The sequence below is a fragment of the Pantherophis guttatus genome, chromosome 1, assembly GCF_059756535.1.
Source record: "Pantherophis guttatus breed Tessera chromosome 1, ASM5975653v1, whole genome shotgun sequence".
NCBI lineage: Eukaryota > Metazoa > Chordata > Lepidosauria > Squamata > Colubridae > Pantherophis > Pantherophis guttatus.
In genome coordinates, this window is record NC_142063.1 from 201356024 (window position 1) to 201375731 (window position 19708).

General features: G+C 38.7%; 1 protein-coding gene across 2 annotated transcripts; it reads right to left on the bottom strand.

Moving 5' to 3' along the window:
* Positions 1-2598: 2598 nt before the first annotated feature.
* LOC117674340 (GDNF-inducible zinc finger protein 1) lies at positions 2599-19708 on the bottom strand. Of its 2 annotated transcripts, none has more exons than XM_034432314.2 (6): positions 19584-19708; positions 13435-14800; positions 9555-9649; positions 8102-8269; positions 6714-6871; positions 2599-5860 (listed from the first exon to the last, which is right to left on the bottom strand). In XM_034432314.2, the coding sequence occupies exons 2-6, from the start codon at positions 14787-14789 to the stop codon at positions 5501-5503; spliced, it is 2136 nt and encodes a 711-aa protein (XP_034288205.2). In that variant the 5' UTR covers positions 14790-14800; positions 19584-19708; the 3' UTR covers positions 2599-5500. The 2 variants fall into 2 exon arrangements, with proteins under 2 accessions (XP_034288205.2, XP_034288206.2); XM_034432315.3 differs by lacking the exon at positions 19584-19708 and adding an exon at positions 17406-17498.

Consider the following 19708-nt stretch of genomic DNA (forward strand, 5'->3'; position numbering starts at 1 on the left):
GCTGCTTAGTGCTTAGAAGGGAGATCACAGTTATAAACTAGCTTGGGAAGAAACCCAGGAAAAAGGAATAGGAAATTATTTCCTATTTCTTTCCAAATGAATCATGGAGGTGTTCAGTGCTCAACTTTATTGGTATCCCTGAAAATTATTTGTAACGCTTTTTGTTACTACTGCTTTTCTGTTCACTATGTTCAAATTCATTCATGTGCTTTTGTTCAAATAGTTCATTAGGCAGTCTTCTCAGGCATGAAGGATCCCAGAGCTGTAGAAGGGGCTGAAGTTTGCTTCCCAAGGTCAGAAGAACAACGCTGGCCTTGGAAAGCAAATGCAGTTTTAGGCTCTTCTTCCTTCTCTCCTTATCACTATCTGTGGTTGGTGGTTTCCAGTGTTGGAAATCCCTTACGATGGAAAGGTCTAAAACGGGTATCAAACTCAAGGCCTGAGGGCCGGATCTGGCCCGTGGGACACTTACATCTGGCCCATGGGGCTATCCTGGAAACAGCAAAGGACTGGCCTGCGCTGCTTCTGCCAGCGAAAACGGGCTCCCAAGCTCCATTTTTGGCTGCCACGGTCTCCTGCAACCCTCTGCCAATGAAAATGGAGCTCGAGAGAGAGATGCAAATGCATCTGCCATTTATTTCTATCTTGTTGGAACTTTATCATTGGGCATGTTGGACTGTCCCAGTCTTAACACAAAATTACATTTTATGTCATTTCATCAACTGAAAATGTTTACTCGAAAGCAAAAGAGCCTCTTTGAGTTCTGCAGGGCATTTTTTTTTTGGAATAAATGGCTCTGGTTTCCTAAGCTCAATATGGACACAAAATCAAGTTTGGATTATTCTCCAGTGTACCGAACAGAATTTCCCCACACTGTGCAGTGTGAACTTTTTTTCACCAGAATGTTAACACCAGCACAACTCACTTTGTGGTGCCACTCACTTGTTCCGAGTGTTTGTGTATACGTGGCCGAGTTGCTCGTCCCAAACAACAAATGCCATTTCTTTAAGCTAAAGACAGTTGTTTGATGCATGCGTATGTTTGGTGTGCCAGGATTAAGACATGAGCCAATGTTAGCAGTATTTAGAACCATCGCTTTAGGTTTCAACAAAAAGCATCACCTGGTAAGCTTTGGAAATATTTCAAATAAAAATCCACCATGTTGTGAAATATTTAAGTGTTGAAGAGATACTGTAGACATGCTTATATTCAGTCACTGACAGACTACGGTCACAACATACGTAATATAGTTTAGAAATCTGTGAAATTTTCCTGGATGCACACACAGCAAATTCATTATCGGTCGTTTGTAACATGAGGTATAGAAGTGGCACCACTTGGTCAATTCTCTTGGATTTTTCTCTTAAAAGCTGGAAAATACTCTCTGAAGCAGCTGTAAGGTTGCAACCAACTGAGTTCTTGGCATCATCTTTAATTGAAGGAGCTGTAATTCAATATACCGAAGTTTTCATCTGTTTGTATTGCTTATTGTTGGCAGCGTCATTAAACTTGTTTATTACCCACCGTGAAGACAAAGTGTGTTTTTACTAGTCCTGTACTTTTTCCTCTACATAGATTTGTCAGGCTGGTACAATATTGTTAGTAGTACAACTAGAAATAATTTTCAGAGTTGTGCAGAGATTCAGATCTGAAGGCCAAAACGGAATTGGGAGCATGCACATAGTATATATCCCAAAAACTTAATACAACCAGGATTTTCTCCAGAATCATGTGACTGCCCTTTGCAGATGATACATGAACTTAAGAAAAAAAATGTGTTTGGTTTAAGGTATTTCCTGCAGATGCCAAGTGACCCCCATATCACATTATGTCCTTTAATTCCAAGCCTAGCATATTATTTTGGTAAATAGAAAAAAATTACTCAATAGCTGGAATGATTTATGACCCCAAAAAGGATTTACTTCTGAATTATTTCAACATAAAACACTCAAGAGTTGTAATTGCATTTTCTCTCTTCACAAAATTTGCAGATTTCGAGTTAATGAAAAAGCCTTTACTAATAGAGTTATGTAATGGGTTTTAATCGTAGCACCTTTTGGCTTAGTGGACTGTATGAATCAGTTTAATCAGTAACCATGAGTAAGCAAACTAAGCATGAACAGCCTCGAAGTATTCTAAATCCAACCAAATGTGGTTTATTCAATTATCTTTGCTGAAACTGATCTTAATTTAGCATGAAATAGCACACCAATGTGAACAGATGTCATTTCAACACTTCAGCACAGAAATTAGTAATTAGCAGGTAGGACCAGGTCCCTTATGTTCCTTTCTAATTTTAACAAACTAAAAATTCTCCAGTGTAGCTGTACATTGCAACACAATGGCTGGTTTTGCTTTAAGACCTAAGTGGCTTACAGATCCTTCTGTAATGGCTGAATTCACGCCAGAGAAACCACATTATGGCTTAGCATGCTGTGAAAACATCCTTTAGTAGAGAGCAGTTCTATTACTTTTGAACACAAACATGAATGCTAACACTGCATGTAAATTACATTTACACATTACTCAGCCTTCTGGATCGCGATATTTTCCAAGAAATGTAAACTCTTTCTCTAAATAAGTAACTTGCAAAAAATATGGCATTCTTTAATTTTTTTTAATAAGGCCAATCAATTTATTTAAGTCCATCTACTTTCACATATTTATACAGTATAAAATAATGATCCCTATCTATTGGTACTTAAGGTTGAAATATACCCTACAAATGTATTGCAACTGGTCATTAAAATGCAAGTCAAAAGGAGCACATGGTATACAAAATAAATATGTAAATATAACCCCTGGATAGTATTTCTAAAAACATTCATTTTACCAGATTAAATAAAAACAGAAGAAATGACATAAAGCTCTTACTACAGAGTTTACCTTTAAAAAATTATATATAGGAACCTTTTATTGCTTTTCCTTCTGGACAAAGAAAATATTAGGGCAAAAATTTGAAAAGCTAATATAGCAAAGTTGGCCTAAATTATTCCTCCCCTATACAAAGTGATTTTGAATTTGATGTAAAGAAAGAGGAAATTTTGAGGATACACAACTGAATGAATCCAAAACTTTACTGAAGGATACAACCAATATCCCAAATTGGATCCAATGCGCGAATAAACCTTTGACTTTGAAAAGTAACCGAGTAAAAGCAGCTTGCATATTCTCTGAATTCACAAATGCCTTGAGGAAAATATCTTGCATGCCAAGATTACTTCTGTGAAAATCCTGTCCCTTAAGACAAAACAATTGTGCCTCTCTCAAATTTACCACATTTTTTTGTCATAAAGAGTGCAGGGCCCAACACACATCACTAGTTGCACTAATTTCTGAAAGGGGCAGAATATTTAAAAAATGCCTTAAAAGATTGATATTCAATATCATGTGAGATTTCCACTTTTGAAATGGGATTTCCCCCCTACTTTGTTGTTTTCTGCATTTTGTAGCTCTCTTAAAGATGCTGCATCTTTAAGGTTCCCACAACCTTCCAAAGAAAATTTGGGAGTGCACACGGAATGACAGAAACTACAACGCTTTAACTTACACCTTAGTTCCCCAAAGTAGAAAAACATCACGAACACCACAATATACGTGATTTGGAAAGAAACATTTAACGTGTTGGTGATTTTTTAAAGTCTTAAATAATACTAAGGATGGTTTCTGAATATAAAAATTAAAACCCAGAATACTAGCAAATTCAGGACATATGGTAGGTGGAATTTCAGATTCACATAGGTTTTGGCACTTATTTCCTGATTTTAAAAGTAAAAAGGCACATTACTGATGCTTTCTGAGTTAAAAGTTTTCCTCTCCGCAACCTGTGTGATATAGGAAACTTACTTTCACATTTGAGCAACTATTTTATCTTGGTTACACTGCATGGTCTCCCGAGCTATGAGCACTGAAACATAATTGGGTGAATCTATTTGTAAAAATCTACAAGTTTGCAAATAGTTCTTCCTATCTTAATTTCTGTTTTGCATTGCTTAGAATCTCAGCCCAGATTATAACTTAATTTGCCATGAGAGATGGAAGTGTTTCATGCAAACATAAATCCGAAGTAGGAAAACTACACCCAGAATATTTCAGGCACCACTGCCAGAAATCTGATGATTTTAACTTTCTTAATTCAGAATATTAATATAATGGGGCAAAGCAAGGTAATTTACAATAAATTATCTACAACAAGATGTACCATCTTTGGGAAAACGCCCCCCCCCACCATTTTTAATATCTTGGAGCAATCTGTTCTATAAGAACCCTGCCCATGAAATTCTTCAAGATATAAAACACTCTTCTCCATATGCAAATACCAGTTAAGTAGAATACAGCAGCAACTGGGAAATAACTTCGGGGGGGGCAGGAAATGGGGGAACCAAGAACCATGTGCAGTACCTTCTAAAAAGAGATTCTGGGCAAAGAATGTGCAGGACTGAGAAGATACCTAGGTGGATGCAATAAGATGATGAATTTATAAAACAGGTTGGGGACCTATAAATCTCGATGTTGTTAGATAACAATTCTCAGTTAGTCTCATTAATACGAATGCTGGTTGGCACTGATCGGTAATTTAGCATTATCTGGAAAACTCTCAGTTCCTTACCTCTGTAGTAGACATCACTATCATATGGACAGATCAGTAGGGACTGAAGAAAGAGAGAGCTAACAGGCTTACCTAGGAGGGAAGTTGGTTCTAGAACAAAGCTTCTGCAATATTTTTTTTTAAAAAATCTGTTTCCATGTTTTTCCCCCCAAGACGTAGTCTGTCATATTGATTACATTATTTTAATGTAATCTCCATTCCTTTTACAAAGCTAAGTCAACATCCAAATTGTAGGAGCAGTGGTTTTCCCTCTCTCTCCCTCTGTGGTGATTGTACACATCAATTCCGGAGACTATCCAAAGCATTGGCTGCAGATTTTTGACAGCTGCAAAAGGGTTACATGAGGGAAGAGAAACCCAGGACTTCAATTGCAACAGCCAAGGGACACAATTGGATTTAAATATTGATTTTCCTGAATTTCGTCAGAAGAGCAGTTCTGCAGTTTACAAAAACAGTGTTAGATATTTCCTACCATCTGAGATTTCTTTGAAAAATTACACTGCATAAAGTATTGGGCCCAGAGAGAAATTGTGGTACAGTATTTCACATTCTTTTGCATACAATATGAAAACAATGTTAAACAAGATATTTTTTAAAAAAGGAAACTAACAGGATATAATGCCAAGAAGAAAAGAAAAATCTGGACTCAAACAGAACCTCCATTTCTTTTTATAGTGACTGTGATCTGGACCCTACTTTACATTATGCAGATAAAACATGAAAGAGCACTTTTCTCTTTGACAAATGGGTTAAGTATTGACTTCATCCATTTGAATTCAACTAATTTGGGTAGAACACAAGACTCTTAACAGTACCTTTTTACTGTTTTAGAGTTCTACACAATATAAAGTAACTTTTCCCTTGTTGAACTTCTCCACTCAACTGATGGACCTATTCCATGTTCACCAAGTTGTGAAGAGGCGGTTGAAGTGAGTCTGTCTGGGTGTGCACCACTGTCAGATCATGCAAAGCTGTAGCTATAGGGGCTTCTTGGGACCCCGCTACAGGCCTCAATTTACAGTCTGTTACAGAGGAAGATCCATTTTCATGCCCAGCAGCCATGCTTTCTTGAACAGCCGTCAAACTTTGATAGTGCCCATTTTCAGAGAATGACAGCAGCTTTTCTGATAACTTGGGACGAGGTCCATCATATTCCTCATCAGGAAGCTCAGTCTTATGATCCTCGTCATTCTTAGAAGCACCTTCAACAACTACAAGGAAAGACTTCCAGGGTGTGTTCTTATCATGAATCTATTAAAGAAAAAGATAACCCATACTAAATCACTCATTAGTACCCACTGGATTCTACAGCACTTTCTATAGCCTGAAACTCTAACAAACAAATCCCATGCACAGAGCTTTAAACTCTTGATACAGTATGGAGGAGATTCTTAGTTAAATAATAGCTAACCTAGCACTTTTTTTTTCATCCCCGAAATACAGCAGAATATTTTGGAGAATGGATTTATATTCAAGTAATAAAGACTACACTAAAGAAAATTTAAAATTCAGAGAACAGTGGCAATTAAAATGTTGAGATAGTAAGAAGTGGGACACATTTTTCCCAAGTGAAGGGAAGGTGTAAAACATTACAAGCAAGCTAAAAATAATCTCAAGTATTAAAACTTGTTTGTGCATTCATTTACGTGTAAATTGTTTTCTCCTTCCAGGAAAAGCTTGTGGGCTTTTTGATGGCAAAGATCAGGCTCTGTATTTGAAATTCTCTATCACATTTCGTAATTGTGTTGGGATGACTTTTTGTGGATTTTCAAAACAAAAATCAAAATTGTCACTGTAATTCTGAAAACCCCGCTTTGGCAGATGTCACCAATCAGGAACCCAACAATTCAGCAATAAGGAAGGTATTTCATCCAAAGGAATGGAAATACCCTCTGTTAATATGAAAGGTTCCTATTTTTTTTTAATCTGCATAAACTGCTCATCCATGAAAAGTTCTTACTCTAATCTCATTATCCAAGGCAACCATATATATCATATTGTGGGATCCATACAAGGTAACCTTTCCTATCCTTTAATGCAACAGTAACATGTAACTGGAAGTACACAAAAAGCGATTTTCACAGAAGTGCCCGTTTTCCCTTACTGAGGTGTGACGCCGAAGAGTAGACTTGTCCGTAAATGTCCGCCCACAGGCATTGCACATGAATGGCTTTTCTCCTGTGTGGATCCGATGATGACGTTGCAGTGCATTGAGTTGAGTAAACTGTTTGCCACACTGATCACAGCAGTATGGACGCTCACCTGTAAGATAAAACACCTACAGAAATCAGGGGAAGTTTTGCTAATGAAATGCAGGCATAACCTGACTGAAAGCCTTGGCTACACTGCCACCTTGCTGAGGTTGCTGTGCTACTCAGCATATTTACACCTCCAATTAAAAGCAAAAACAAAGTGTTACCAACTGGCAATTATAGAAAAAGAATAGGCCTAATCTCTTGAAGTTTAATCTGGAGATTCTTTTCAAAAGATGCAAAGAATATTAGCTGGTAATGCAGTTAGAATGCAATGAAATAGATTGTTATATACTTTAAAGAGGAAAATGCCTAAAGGTCTGAAGAACAGAATTTTAGGGAATAATATATGAAAGCTAAACAGGAATTGGGAGAATTTGCAGGTAAGCAAACACAACACTAACAACCCCAAATTGTTAAAGCTATAAAAAGTAGCAGGAATCCATGAAGATCATAAGCAAAGAAACAGGTTTATAGATGCACATATTAAAAAACTAAAGAAGTAAACAAAAGCAGACAAATTTTACTTTTAGGGACAGGAAGTTCAGTCAAAAGCAATCAAGTAGAGGAAAACAAGACAAGGGAAGACCTATTATTTTCTGACGAGTTCAAAGTATAAAAATTAGATTCAAAGACATTGGGAAGAAATATTTACAGTGTTGCTTAAAAGTTTGCAAAACCATTTGAATTTTCAATATTTCTGCATAAATAACCTAAACATGTTCTTTACATAAGTTCTAAAACTAACTAACAATACCCCAAGAAAACAGTCAAAAATACGAGACCTGGAATCTCAAGCTACTGAAGATAGTGTATGTTTCTAGATAATGTATGTCAGATTCAAACAATCTTAAATATTACATTTGAAATAATCGTTTCTAACAATCAATTTGAACTCAGATACAGTTTGTTTTAAGTAAGAGATTACAGCAGTCTGATTCATAAAGCCACAAATTATGATTTACAAATCACTGTGAATTGGCTGGGCAAAAACCCAAGACAATATGGTATAATTCAGTATAGTAGTGTATTCAGGCTGAAACACAGGTCAATCTGTTGATCTGGCAGATAGCACTATGGAAACCTGGAAATTGTAAATTTCTACCATCAGCTGACAAAACTAAGGGCTACAAGAGGATTAGCATCAGCTAGCAAGAAAACTCAGAGAACACTCTTAAATTTTCAAAAAAAAAAGTTTTAAAGCCAAATGTTTTCTTAAATTGTTTTTGTAGCTTCCTACCTGTATGAACTTTGATGTGCTGATAGAGTGAATTCCTCTGCGCAAATGTCCTAAAGCAAACTTCACATTTAAAGGGCTTAGATCCAGTGTGGATTCGATTATGGTGTTTCAAATACTCCTTGGAAGCAAAGCTCTTCCCACATGTCTCACACATGAAAGGTCGCTCTCCTAGAGCAGAAAGGAATTGGAAGAAAAAAAGCAGAAAGACTATTTTTTGCTGATGCCAAGTTCAACCCACACACATGAACATGGGTTTACACACAAGGCCATCCACTTCTGCTTTGTCTGTTATACTTATAGAATAGTTATAGCAAACCAAGTTCTCCTTGAGTATTTTATACTGACATCTCTACAAAGTTAACATGGCCGTGTATCCCATAATTAATGATGGATGAATGAAAAAAAATTATAGTCAACATTTTTAAAAGTATGGAATAAAAAATATTTTGCAAAACAGTTCTTACTTCAGAGTGACATGTAATTAGATTCATTAGATTTTTATAGCGGCTACAAAAAGCCTATTATTATCTCATACTCAAAATGACGGTAGGATTTAAGATTAACATGAGATTGAGATAAAACCACAGCAATATTGGATATTTGATCCAACTTGTCAGTTAGCTAATGGAGATACAGTTTGTACATATGCTTGATTACAGAGTTATGAAGAATAGCAAGGTTGCCAATACATATCCCTTCTTAACCCAATAATATATAGTGGCATTTCCAACAGCACCTATTTTTCTGTACATTGTTTTAATGTAAAAAAAAAGGAATTTATCCTGGTCTTGCTGGTTTAGCAGAATCTCATTAATGCTACTAACGTAGACAATAAGGCTGTTTTCACATCATACAATGAACTACGAACTAGCCAACTATGGTTTATGCTAGCATAATTTAGAAACCTGTCCATATGATTTTAATGGTTTCAGGTAAAAAAAACATCTATCCAACTGGGTTACCTGAGTGAACTAGGATTCAGTTAACAATGGGACAACACTTTATGTGACCCAAAGATATCGGCTTATTGGCTACTATAATTACTTCATGGTATGGTGATACTGCTAACAGGAATATCTCTAAATAACAAATCATAACATTTAACAAGATATAATAACAACCTATTCTTATCATTTGATCGGTTTTTTGAAAGTGGAAAACTGAATTTCTATTGATTTCAATAATAGCTGTGAGCCATATAATTCTGGAAAACTGACTGGACTATCCAGAGTAAAGATATACAACAATTTTTCTAAACTAATGAGGACCAGATAATAATTTTAAATTGACAAAGAATAAAATTTGATAGCCATTGATCTTCAAGAACATTAACCTTAATCCCCATCAGCTGCATATAGTAATAACATGCATCAAAACATATTATATATTGCACATATCGGTCACTAAATTAAAAAAAAAACTGGAGTGTAAAAATGCAGTATTATTCTACTACCTGTATGGCATCTTTTATGGTATATAAGCATGTGATTTTGTGTAAATCGTGCTCCACAATCATTACAAACAAATGGTTTTTCACCTGTGTGGATTCTGTAATAAGAAAAGAATAACACAAATCAAGACATGTATTATATTTGCTCCTCAGCATCACTGAGACGTAAGTCAGTGGATAGCAATCAATGGCATTTACTAGGATGACTCTTTTAAGATTTCCAGTCCAGAATGGGGATCTCTAATACAGACTGGGAAATGTAATACCTAGCGCACCACTTGTGCATGATATGCTCAATCCAACAAGTAGTATGTACATAGCTGTCTTCTAATCGGGCTTTTGAGCGCATGGCAGTAAGGCCAAGCACTTATTTCAGAGTTCAAAAAAATGTAAGACTTATTTTTGGGGAAACACAGTATACATGTGGATTATAGGTCATTTCCTCTCTGAGTCCAGGTAGTATTTTATACTCTGTCCCTAAAATAACGATTATTCCTGAATCAAGAAGTATGAAGGACCAAAATGTCCCTATAACTTTGTAATCAGATTTCACCACAGATATCTGCTTTAGGAATAGAGGTGACATATCCAAACCCCATTAAATTCTCAATTTTCTCTCCTATATTATAAGGGTTGAATGAAAAGCAAGGTTTCCGATGTTCCATAAGTTAAAAGATGGCAATAATACTGATGTATGAGATGTTAGATATTTCCTTCAGCATATTTTTTTTCCATTTTGTTAAAATGGAAGCCTGCTGAGATTGCGCTTTAAGTTTTGATTGCCAAAGGAATCCCTCCAACTGAAATTCACAACAAATATAGATTGTTGCCTTGATATACCTGCTCTGCATCACTAAGCCAAAAAAGGTACAGATGGGAAAGGCTGATTTGTATAATCAAGAACAAAGTACCGTAGAAAACCTATGACAGCAACTAGCCAGCCTCACGTGAGAAATGTTGATAAACTGATCAAAGAGAATTGGTGAATCAGTCAAAGGGACACAACCATAGCATTGTAACAGGAATGTGTGGGTCAGTCACATACTGATATACTTCAATATATCAGTAATGTGACCCACTTTACATGCAAGTTGTGTTCCTTTCATACTGATAGCAAAGACAAAAGCTTTCAAGGGTTGAAATTTGCCAGCAATCATTGTCATATTGTTAAGAATAAAGATAAGGTGAAAATTTCTTCACAGCGTTATGCGCGTCCATGAAACATGGGCTTGTCAATGAGATGCAGAAATGAAACATCGGTGCACAGAATATCATTAAAAAACTTCACCTTGGGAAAAAAAAATTCAAAACACAGGCTTTGTCAGGAAAGCATAGTTACCGCTTTTTAGTCTACTTGTGTGGTATTATTTATGTGGATTTCCTTGAACCTAGCACCAGTATCAGCTCAAAATGCCCAGGGGGGAAAAATGATTAAACAGAATTTGGAAGCACAGAGATATGAATGCAACTCTGTAGTTGTCAACCCCTAGGCCTCATCTATGGGCCACCCAAGAGACAATGGGAAAGCTTGATCTCACTGTATTAGCCCATCTGCAATATAGTCCAGACTTGGAACCATGCAACCTTTTCCCACAATCGAAAGAATACCTTCATAGGCATCTCTCTAACTAAGATGAAGAAGTGAGAAAGACTATTAGGACTAGGCCAAAGACACTGTTTTTGGGACCATTTTAAGAAGCTTGTCCATCATTGGCAACAGTGTATAGTAAATGCTAGTGATTATGTGCAGAAGTAAGTAGAGGTCATTCCAAGGATGATTTCCCTGTTTCATTTATTAAAATATTCCCATTTAAACTAAAATTTATGGAGCCGCTTATTTTTCATTCAACCCTTGTATATCCAAACTTCTTCTCTATTTCCAAGAATAAGCAGAATCTTATCTCAGAGATGATTCACAGGCTAGGATCAGCAGCAGTTTGCCTGCTGCTGCACAACAGGAAGTATCAAAACAACAAATCCTGAAGTAGCTTTCTCCAATTCTATGCCTTCCAGATTCTTAATCAGCATGGATGTCAGTTATATCGCCTGGGGGGATCATGGAAGTTGTAGCTCAACATTATAGGGGCTGAACTCATAGTTGCCCTTTAGGTTACAAAGTAGATCTGCCTTGTTCTCACCTTCTATGTACAGGTAGTCCTCGACTTACGACCACAATTGAGCCCAAAATTTCTGTTGCTAAGCAAGAGAGTTGTTAAGCGAGTTTTGTCCCCTTTTGCAACCTTTCTTGCCAGAGTTGTTAAGTGGATCACTGCAGTTGTTGAGTTAATAATACAGTTCTTAAATAAATCTGGCTTCCCTATTGATTTTGCTTGTCAGGTCGCAAAAGGTGATCGCATGATCCCAAAACACTGCGTTATAAATAAATGCCAGTTGCTAAGTGCACAAATTTTGATCATATGACCATGGGGATGCTACAATGGTCATATGTATGAAAAATGATTGTAAGTCATTTTTTTTCAGTGCAGTTGTAGCTTCGAACAGTCACTAAATGAATGGTTAAGTCGAGAATTACCTGTATTCCTAGATTTGAAAGTCAGTGGCATACTTCTTTGCGGAGGTGCTTAGTCACAGTATCCCAGCCAGGAAGCCATGGAAAAAGCCATTCAGCTATGATTCTAAATCCTTGCTTGGCTAAGTACACACAGCTTTCTCCTAAGCATGCCAACACCCCTACCCGACTCTTTTCTACTTGCACAGTCTTTAACTGTTCCATTAGGTAAGCACAGCTGCCTATTTCATTCAAACGTGTTGCACTATGATTATTTTCGTCTAACTCGTAAGCAATGAAGCGGAATTGTTTTGAAATCAGACTTCACCCATAATTCCCAGTTTAGGCAAAACAATAAATCAGGGTCAGTCAAAACTAAACAGATTCTGAAATTCTCCTCAATCAATGCAGAGATAGCAAGAGACTACGACTAGCCAAAAAGGCTACGTTCATTTATGTCATGCTATACGAAAGCTTAGTTTAGCCTCCAAACATGATGAAAGTTTTGCATATCCCTTACATGTATTATTTTATTTGCCCGGCTATGACTGAAAAGGACTATACAGCCAAGCACAGGCAGAAATATCTTTCTTAAAGACCAATCCAATTCCTTGTCTTTACCAAAGAAATATCATTTCTACTCTAAGTAATATTAGAAACATACTCTAGTTTCTTTTCAGAAGAAAAGAAATCTAGCCAAAAGTAATTAGAAATGTTCAATCAGGACCCACTGAGACAATGTATCTGCTTGGGATACAGCCAACTAAAGAAAGGCTGCTCTCTGAATGTTTAATATGGAAAACTGACTGCCAACAGCACTGATTATATCCAAACTCATTGTCAAACGAGAGGGTGAAGGAATTGTAGTTCTGGCAGTTCCAGCCAGCCCATCTGGAGAACACCAGAATGAGAAGGCTTTTTGAGAATAAATACCCCTGTAACCCTCCTGACAGTATTTCAAATATTACCTAGACAAGGTTTAATTGTATGAACTGGCTTTCCAACATGTGGCAACCTGCTACAATTCTCCTTCTTAACTTTTACACAGCATTGTACTTTACCCAAGTCAGTCTGTGACTGGAATATTGTTGTCATTCCCACAACACGAGCATGTTAATAATCAGGACTCTAAATGTTCTCCGTTCTTTAGTTAAGGTTTACATTTATTCCAACGTATGTTATGGTGGCTCAGGAGCATTTTAGATTATGGCCGCGATCTGCTGTTTCAAAGGAAAAAAACCCTATTACTGAACCCGCCAGAGAGGAGCTCCAACCTATTCATTACTTTTTTGCCCAGGAAGAAGCTGCCTCAGGGAGGGCATTAGCTTTTTGCCCGGAGAATTAGCTTACAAGGCCCGTCCCATCTGTTCATACCTCTTGTGTGTTTTAAGTGCCGAAGGCTGAGAAAACTTAGCCTCACACTCTGTGCACCCATAAGGCTTGTCGCCTGTGTGTGTCCTTTCATGAAGCCTCAGGGCCGTTTTGGAGCTCAAACCCTTTCCACACTGGAGGCAGTGATGACGCTCCCCACCACCCTCATGAACCTGCAGAATGTGCCGCTTGACGTCCTTCTTGCGCTTGAACTTCTTACCACAGAGCTCACATGGGAAGTGGCGCTCGCTGCTGTGGACGTGGCGCTGGTGGCTTTTGAGGTTGCACCGGTTGGCAAAAGTCTGGCCGCAGGTTTCGCAACGGTAAATGATTTCGGCTGCGATGCCATGGCTCTGCTTGATGTGTTTCAGAAAGCTCTTCTCGTAGAGGAATTCCCGCTCACAAGTACCGCAAGTAAAGTTGCCATTGCGGTTCTTTTTATCCGCCTCTAGTTTAGTCAGGTTTTCTTCCTGCTGGTCCTCAGCACCATCAGACCCTTTCTCCTCTAGCTTCACGCTATTCATCGCTTGATCTTTCTCTTCTTCCTCCTCCTCCCCGCCCTTTTCACGGGAGCCCTGGTCTTTGAAAAGCCGGCTCTCCTCCACAACAGCTTCAGCAAACTTCTGTTGCTCTCGCAGGCGCCTTGTGTACTTCTTCTTGGGTATCTCCACAAAGACTTTTCTGCCAGCCAACCTGCCACTCGCCCGCCTGATTTTGGCACAGGGGGCCTTCAGGGCTTCTCTTTTTTTGTCCAATTTTTCCTTTAATTTCAGGGTGGTGGACTCGAGGTCCGGTCCAGTCCTGGGTCTTCTGAGGGCAGAACTTGCAAAATAATCCACATTGTCCCCTTGTGGTTCAGTGATAGTTTTGGGCTCAGTTAAAGTGCCAGGATGGGCCTTGCCATCGTCATCGGTATCCTGTGACTCAGAAAAATTTTGCAACTCCAGCAATACCGATTCAAGCATTTGTTTTTTTAACTGAAAGCAGGTCTCTGACAAATCTAAACATTTCAGTTTCTCAGCCACTTCCAGCATGCGCTGTACCCGGTCTTCTTCTACCTCTACCCGGGCAGTATAAACAAACTCCAGAAAAGACGCAAAGTCAGCTACCTGGACTTCATTCAGTAAGACATTGGTTCTTGGTCCATCCATGCCCTTTTCATTAAGAAAGACCTCTTTAAAGAACTTGCTTGTGGCTGCCAGCACAGCTTTGTGAGCAACAAACTCTGCTCTGACACCTTGATATTCTACGCTCACGGTGACATCACAAAGGTGACCTAGGAGACGCAGCTGGTGCATTTCATTCAGAAGGTTGATTGGTGAGGATTTGGATTCCAGAAGAACAGCATTATTTTCCATCTTCTTCCTCTCTAAAAATACATTATTACATGTTAATAGTCTGCCACACAAATGAAATTAACACTCCAAAGTAATGTTCTCCCAACCAGTTTGAAAAAAGAAATACAGGTGAAACTTGAAAAATTAGAATATCGTGCAAAAGTTCATTTATTTCAGTAATGCAACTTAAAAGGTGAAACTAATATATGAGATAGACTCATTACATGCAAAGCGAGATAGTTCAAGCCTTGATTTGTCATAATTTTGATGATTATGGCTTACAGCTCATGAAAACCCCAAATTCACAATCTCAGAAACTTAGAATATTACATGAAATCAATAAAACAAGGATTGTACATAGAACAATATCGGACCTCTGAAAAGTATAAGCATGCATATGTATTCACTACTTGGTTTGGGCCCCTTTTGCATCAATTACTGCCTCAATGCAGCGTGGCATGGATGCTATCAGCCTGTGGCACTGCTGAGGTGTTATGGAAGACCAGGATGCTTCAATAGTGGCCTTCAGCCCTTCTGCATTGTTCAGTCTCATATCTCTCATATTTCTCTTGGCAATGCCCCATAGATTCTCTATGGGGTTCATGTCAGGCAAGTTTGCTGGCCAATCAAGCACAGTAATCCCATGGTCATTGAACTAGGTTTTGGTACTTTTGGCAGTGTGGGCAGGTGCCAAGTCCTGCTGGAAAATGAAGTCAGAATCCCCATAAAGCTCGTCTGCGGAAGGAAGCATGAAGTGCTCCAAAATCTCCTGGTAGACATGGCTCCCCAAATCAACACAAACTGTGGAAACTTCACACTGGACTTCAAGCATCTTGCAGTGTGTGCCTCTCCATTCTTCCTCCAGACTCTGGGTCCTTGGTTTCCAAATGAGATGCAAAAGTTGCTCTCATCAGAAAAGAGTACTTTGGACCACTGAGCAACAGACCAGTTCTTTTTTTCTTTAGCCCAGGTAAGATGCTTCTGACATTGTTTGTTGTTCAGGAGCGGCTTGACAAGAGGAATACAACATTTGAAGCCCATGTCCAGGATCCATCTGTGTGTGGTGGCTCTTGATGCACTGACTCCAGCCTCAGTCCACTCCTTGTGAAAGACACTTTTGAATGGCCTTTTCCTGACAATCCTCTCCAGGTTGCGGTCATCCCCGCTGCTTGTGCACCTTTTTCTTCCACACTTTTCCTTTCCACATAACTTTCTATTAATGTGCTTTGATACGGCACTTTGGGAACATCAAACTTCTTTTGCAATTACCTTTTGAGGCTTTCCCTCCTTATGGAGGGTGTCAATGATGGTTTTCTGCACAACTGTCAGGTCAGCAGTCTTTCCCACGATTGTGATTCCTACTGAACCAGGCTGAGAGACCATTTAAAGGCTCAGGAACCCTTTGCAGGTGTTATGGCTTAATTAGCTGATTAGAGTGGGACACTTTGAGCTTAGAATATTGAACCTTTTCACAATATTCTAATTTTCTGAGATTGTGAATTTGGGGTTTTCATGAGCTGTAAGCCATAATAATCAAAATTATGACAAATCAAGGCTTGAACTATCTCGCTTTGCATGTAATGAGTCTATCTTATATATTAGTTTCACCTTTTAAGTTGCATTACTGAAATAAATGAACTTTTGCACGATATTCTAATTTTTCGAGTTTCACCTGTAGATCTATAAAATCTGCAAAATCCAGGTATGACCATTGATTGGAAGGGTCTGTGAATGTTCAATATGTATATAACTATTTCCTTGGTGGTAGGCCTTCACAGACTTTGATAGGCTGCCAGTGATTTACAAGTATCTCCCTAAATTGCTTGGCATATATAGGTAGTCCTTGTTTAGCAGTCATAATTAGGACCAGCAACTCAGTCATAAAGCAAATTGATTGCTAAGTGAAACCACAATTAATCTTTATGATCTTACTTCACTTTTCCTTTGCTTTTAGAGAACTGCAAAGGTCGTAATTGCAGGAATTAGACCTAAAGTTACTTTTATATCATGGTTGTAATTATGAATGGTCGCTAAACGAAGCAGCCTAAATGAGGACTACCTGTATAAAGAGCAAGAAAGGAGAAGTTGTTATTTTTTGTTGTAAACTATTGGACTTGGTTTTATAGTGCTGTCACAACTCTTCTGACAGTATAAGAATCGAACCAAATAAATAAATAAAATAAATAAATAAATAAATGACCAGAAAGAGAGATTAAGAAAACATTCCTGAGTAGGATGGCATACCAAGGAATCTGTGTTTTTCATTCATGCATACTTATTTATTTATTATTTATTTATTTATTGAATTTCTATACCGCCCTTCTCCCGAAGGACTCAGATTAAGATTTCACATACATATAATAATTTTTACAAAAGGAAGGATGAGAAAAATATGTAGAGAACAAATTGATTAAATTAAATACTTGCAATGAGAGGCAAACTGCTTAGTTCAGATCTCTAATGATACAAGAATCTGGGGTTGGGGAAGGGTGGGTACGTGTCCTCTTTGAAGCTTAACAAACTGAAGTTCTTTGTCATTCCTTCCCTTCTTCTCAGCCCCATTGAAAGTCCTGTTAAATGCTTATTTTATTTAGAATAATACAGCACTTTGAAGTTTTCCATATACAGCTTTCTTACAATTTTCAATTCACTGATGTACAGCTCATCCATCCAGTTCTCTCCATCTTGACCCTGAACTGCTTAACATTCACATCTCAGATCTCTTCATTTGGAAGTTGGGAAGAAGAGTTAATCACACTTAACCAAAGCACATGGATTGAGATGACATACAGGCCTATGGCTAAGGGAAGTAAACCTAAAACAAATTAGCGCTTTAACCAGGGTTTGATCCAGTGGTGGGATTCAAGTAATTTAACAACCAGTTCTCTGCCCTAATGATTTCTTCCAACAACCAGTTTGCCAAACTGCTCAGAAAGTTAACAACCGGTTCTCCCAAAGTGGTGCGAACTGGCTGAATCCCACCACTGGTTTGATCCATGGTGACTCTGGATAACCCGTCCATCTGATAGCCAGGGGTTTATCATATAATGAAACTCAGTTCAAGAACTAGAGTCCACACTTGCTTATTTCCCTCAGCTTTTTTCCTTTCACACAATATCATTTAGATTATAAACTGGCAGATAAATTTATGAAGCTGTTCTGAAATTTATAATGGAGGAAGGTAAAAAGGACTTCGGAATGCTTAAATGAATCGATGAAAATACTACTATTGGTGAGCACTCAATTCAATCTCCCTATTTCTATTATTTTCTAACATGTTTTTATTTTTAAAACGTTTATTTACTTCTAAGTAAAATAATTCACATTTTTTATTCCAACACTCAGGCTTTGCATCTCTTTGTCACAATTTATATTGTGCAGGCTTTGTGGGTCTCAAACTTGGGTTTTCCTTATGACCCTGACATAAAGTTCCTGATAGGAAGATATGAAAGAGCAATTTTGAATGTTCTTTCCAGAGTTGTTCACCCTGCTTAGGTAAAAATGCAAGTGAAATGGAGTATGTGACAAGGTACATACAAGGGGCTCAGGAGATCTGACAGAAAAAGTCAGAGAGCCACATAGACATCTGGTTTCCCCCTCCTCCCAGTTTTGATCACTGAGAGACAGGAAGAAGTCAAATTTTATCAATAGAATCAAGCAGTTTCACTCTCCTAACTCCAGGCACAGCTAACTGTTTGGCATTCTTTGGCTAACAAATCTGCCCCAGCCTATTATAAAAAAATATCAAATGAGCATTTTTCCCCCTATGATCTCCAACTTCTAGTTCAAAGCCATTCTAAACACAAAACTGCTTAGAAATCCTATATTTTAAGTATACGCATCTTTACTATTGTGGGTTGTTGTTTTTTTTAAATAACCCACCTCTATATACATTTACTGCAAGTTCAAATCTCACCAGGCTCAAGGTTGACTCAGCCTTCCATCCTTTCGAGGTAGGTAAAATGAGGACCCGGATTGTAGGGGCAATAAACTGACTTTGTATAAAAAAGAACACCGCTTATGGGGGGCCAAAAGCCCTACTAAGCAGGTATATACAAAAGTATGAAGGCTATTGCTTAATGCATTGTAAGCCGCCCTGAGTCTCCGGAAAAGGGCGGCATATAAATCGAACCAATAAATAAATAAATAAATTTAATATATACTCTTCTCTCAGCTGAACTTCACTTAATTTCCTCCCATTCTGTCTGCTGCCCTCCAGGACCATTAGCCTGCGGTAACTTGATGCCCCCTTAGATATGGGACTACAAATCCCATTTCATCCTAGGTAGCACACCACCAACGGGCTAAGGGCAACTGGAAATTTTCCTCAATCTATTTGGAAGGCACCAGATATTTTTTTAAAAGCCCTGGGGAAGCGGGAGGATCGTTTGGCCATCCGTGTTTTTTTCTTTTGGTTGTTGTCCCAGCGCAATTGATGTTACGCATAAATTACTCCCCATCTTAGCTACGAATACCTTGCCAAGCTCACAGCCACGCAGTATTTTGGGGGGTGGGGAGGGAATGACTGCACCTTCCTTTTCGTCCGCAGTTCCGCACCGCGATCTTTTCTGCAGGAGACCCACCGCACACACACACACACACACACACACCAGGGAGGAGGAGAATGAGCACAATAGGGGTACCACTTTGTCTCGCTTCGTCTCCCACCCACCCCCCTTCCTAAAGGAAGGCTCACTTCTTCAGCTGCCACCCCCACCCTCGCCTCCCCTCCGGCCGACCCGCCATCGAAGCGCCGCAGACCGGCCGCGCCCCTCCCCGATTCGACTCTCTCCACCACCATCGCATCCCACTCACCGGGCAGCCCCCGCAGCTGGGCAGCCTCAGGGCAGGATGGCCCCTCCCCTCCCCTCCCTCCCGTCACGCTCCCACATCCGGTAAACGGCTGCCCCTCCGCCCCTTCCTCCCGATGACGTCACGGC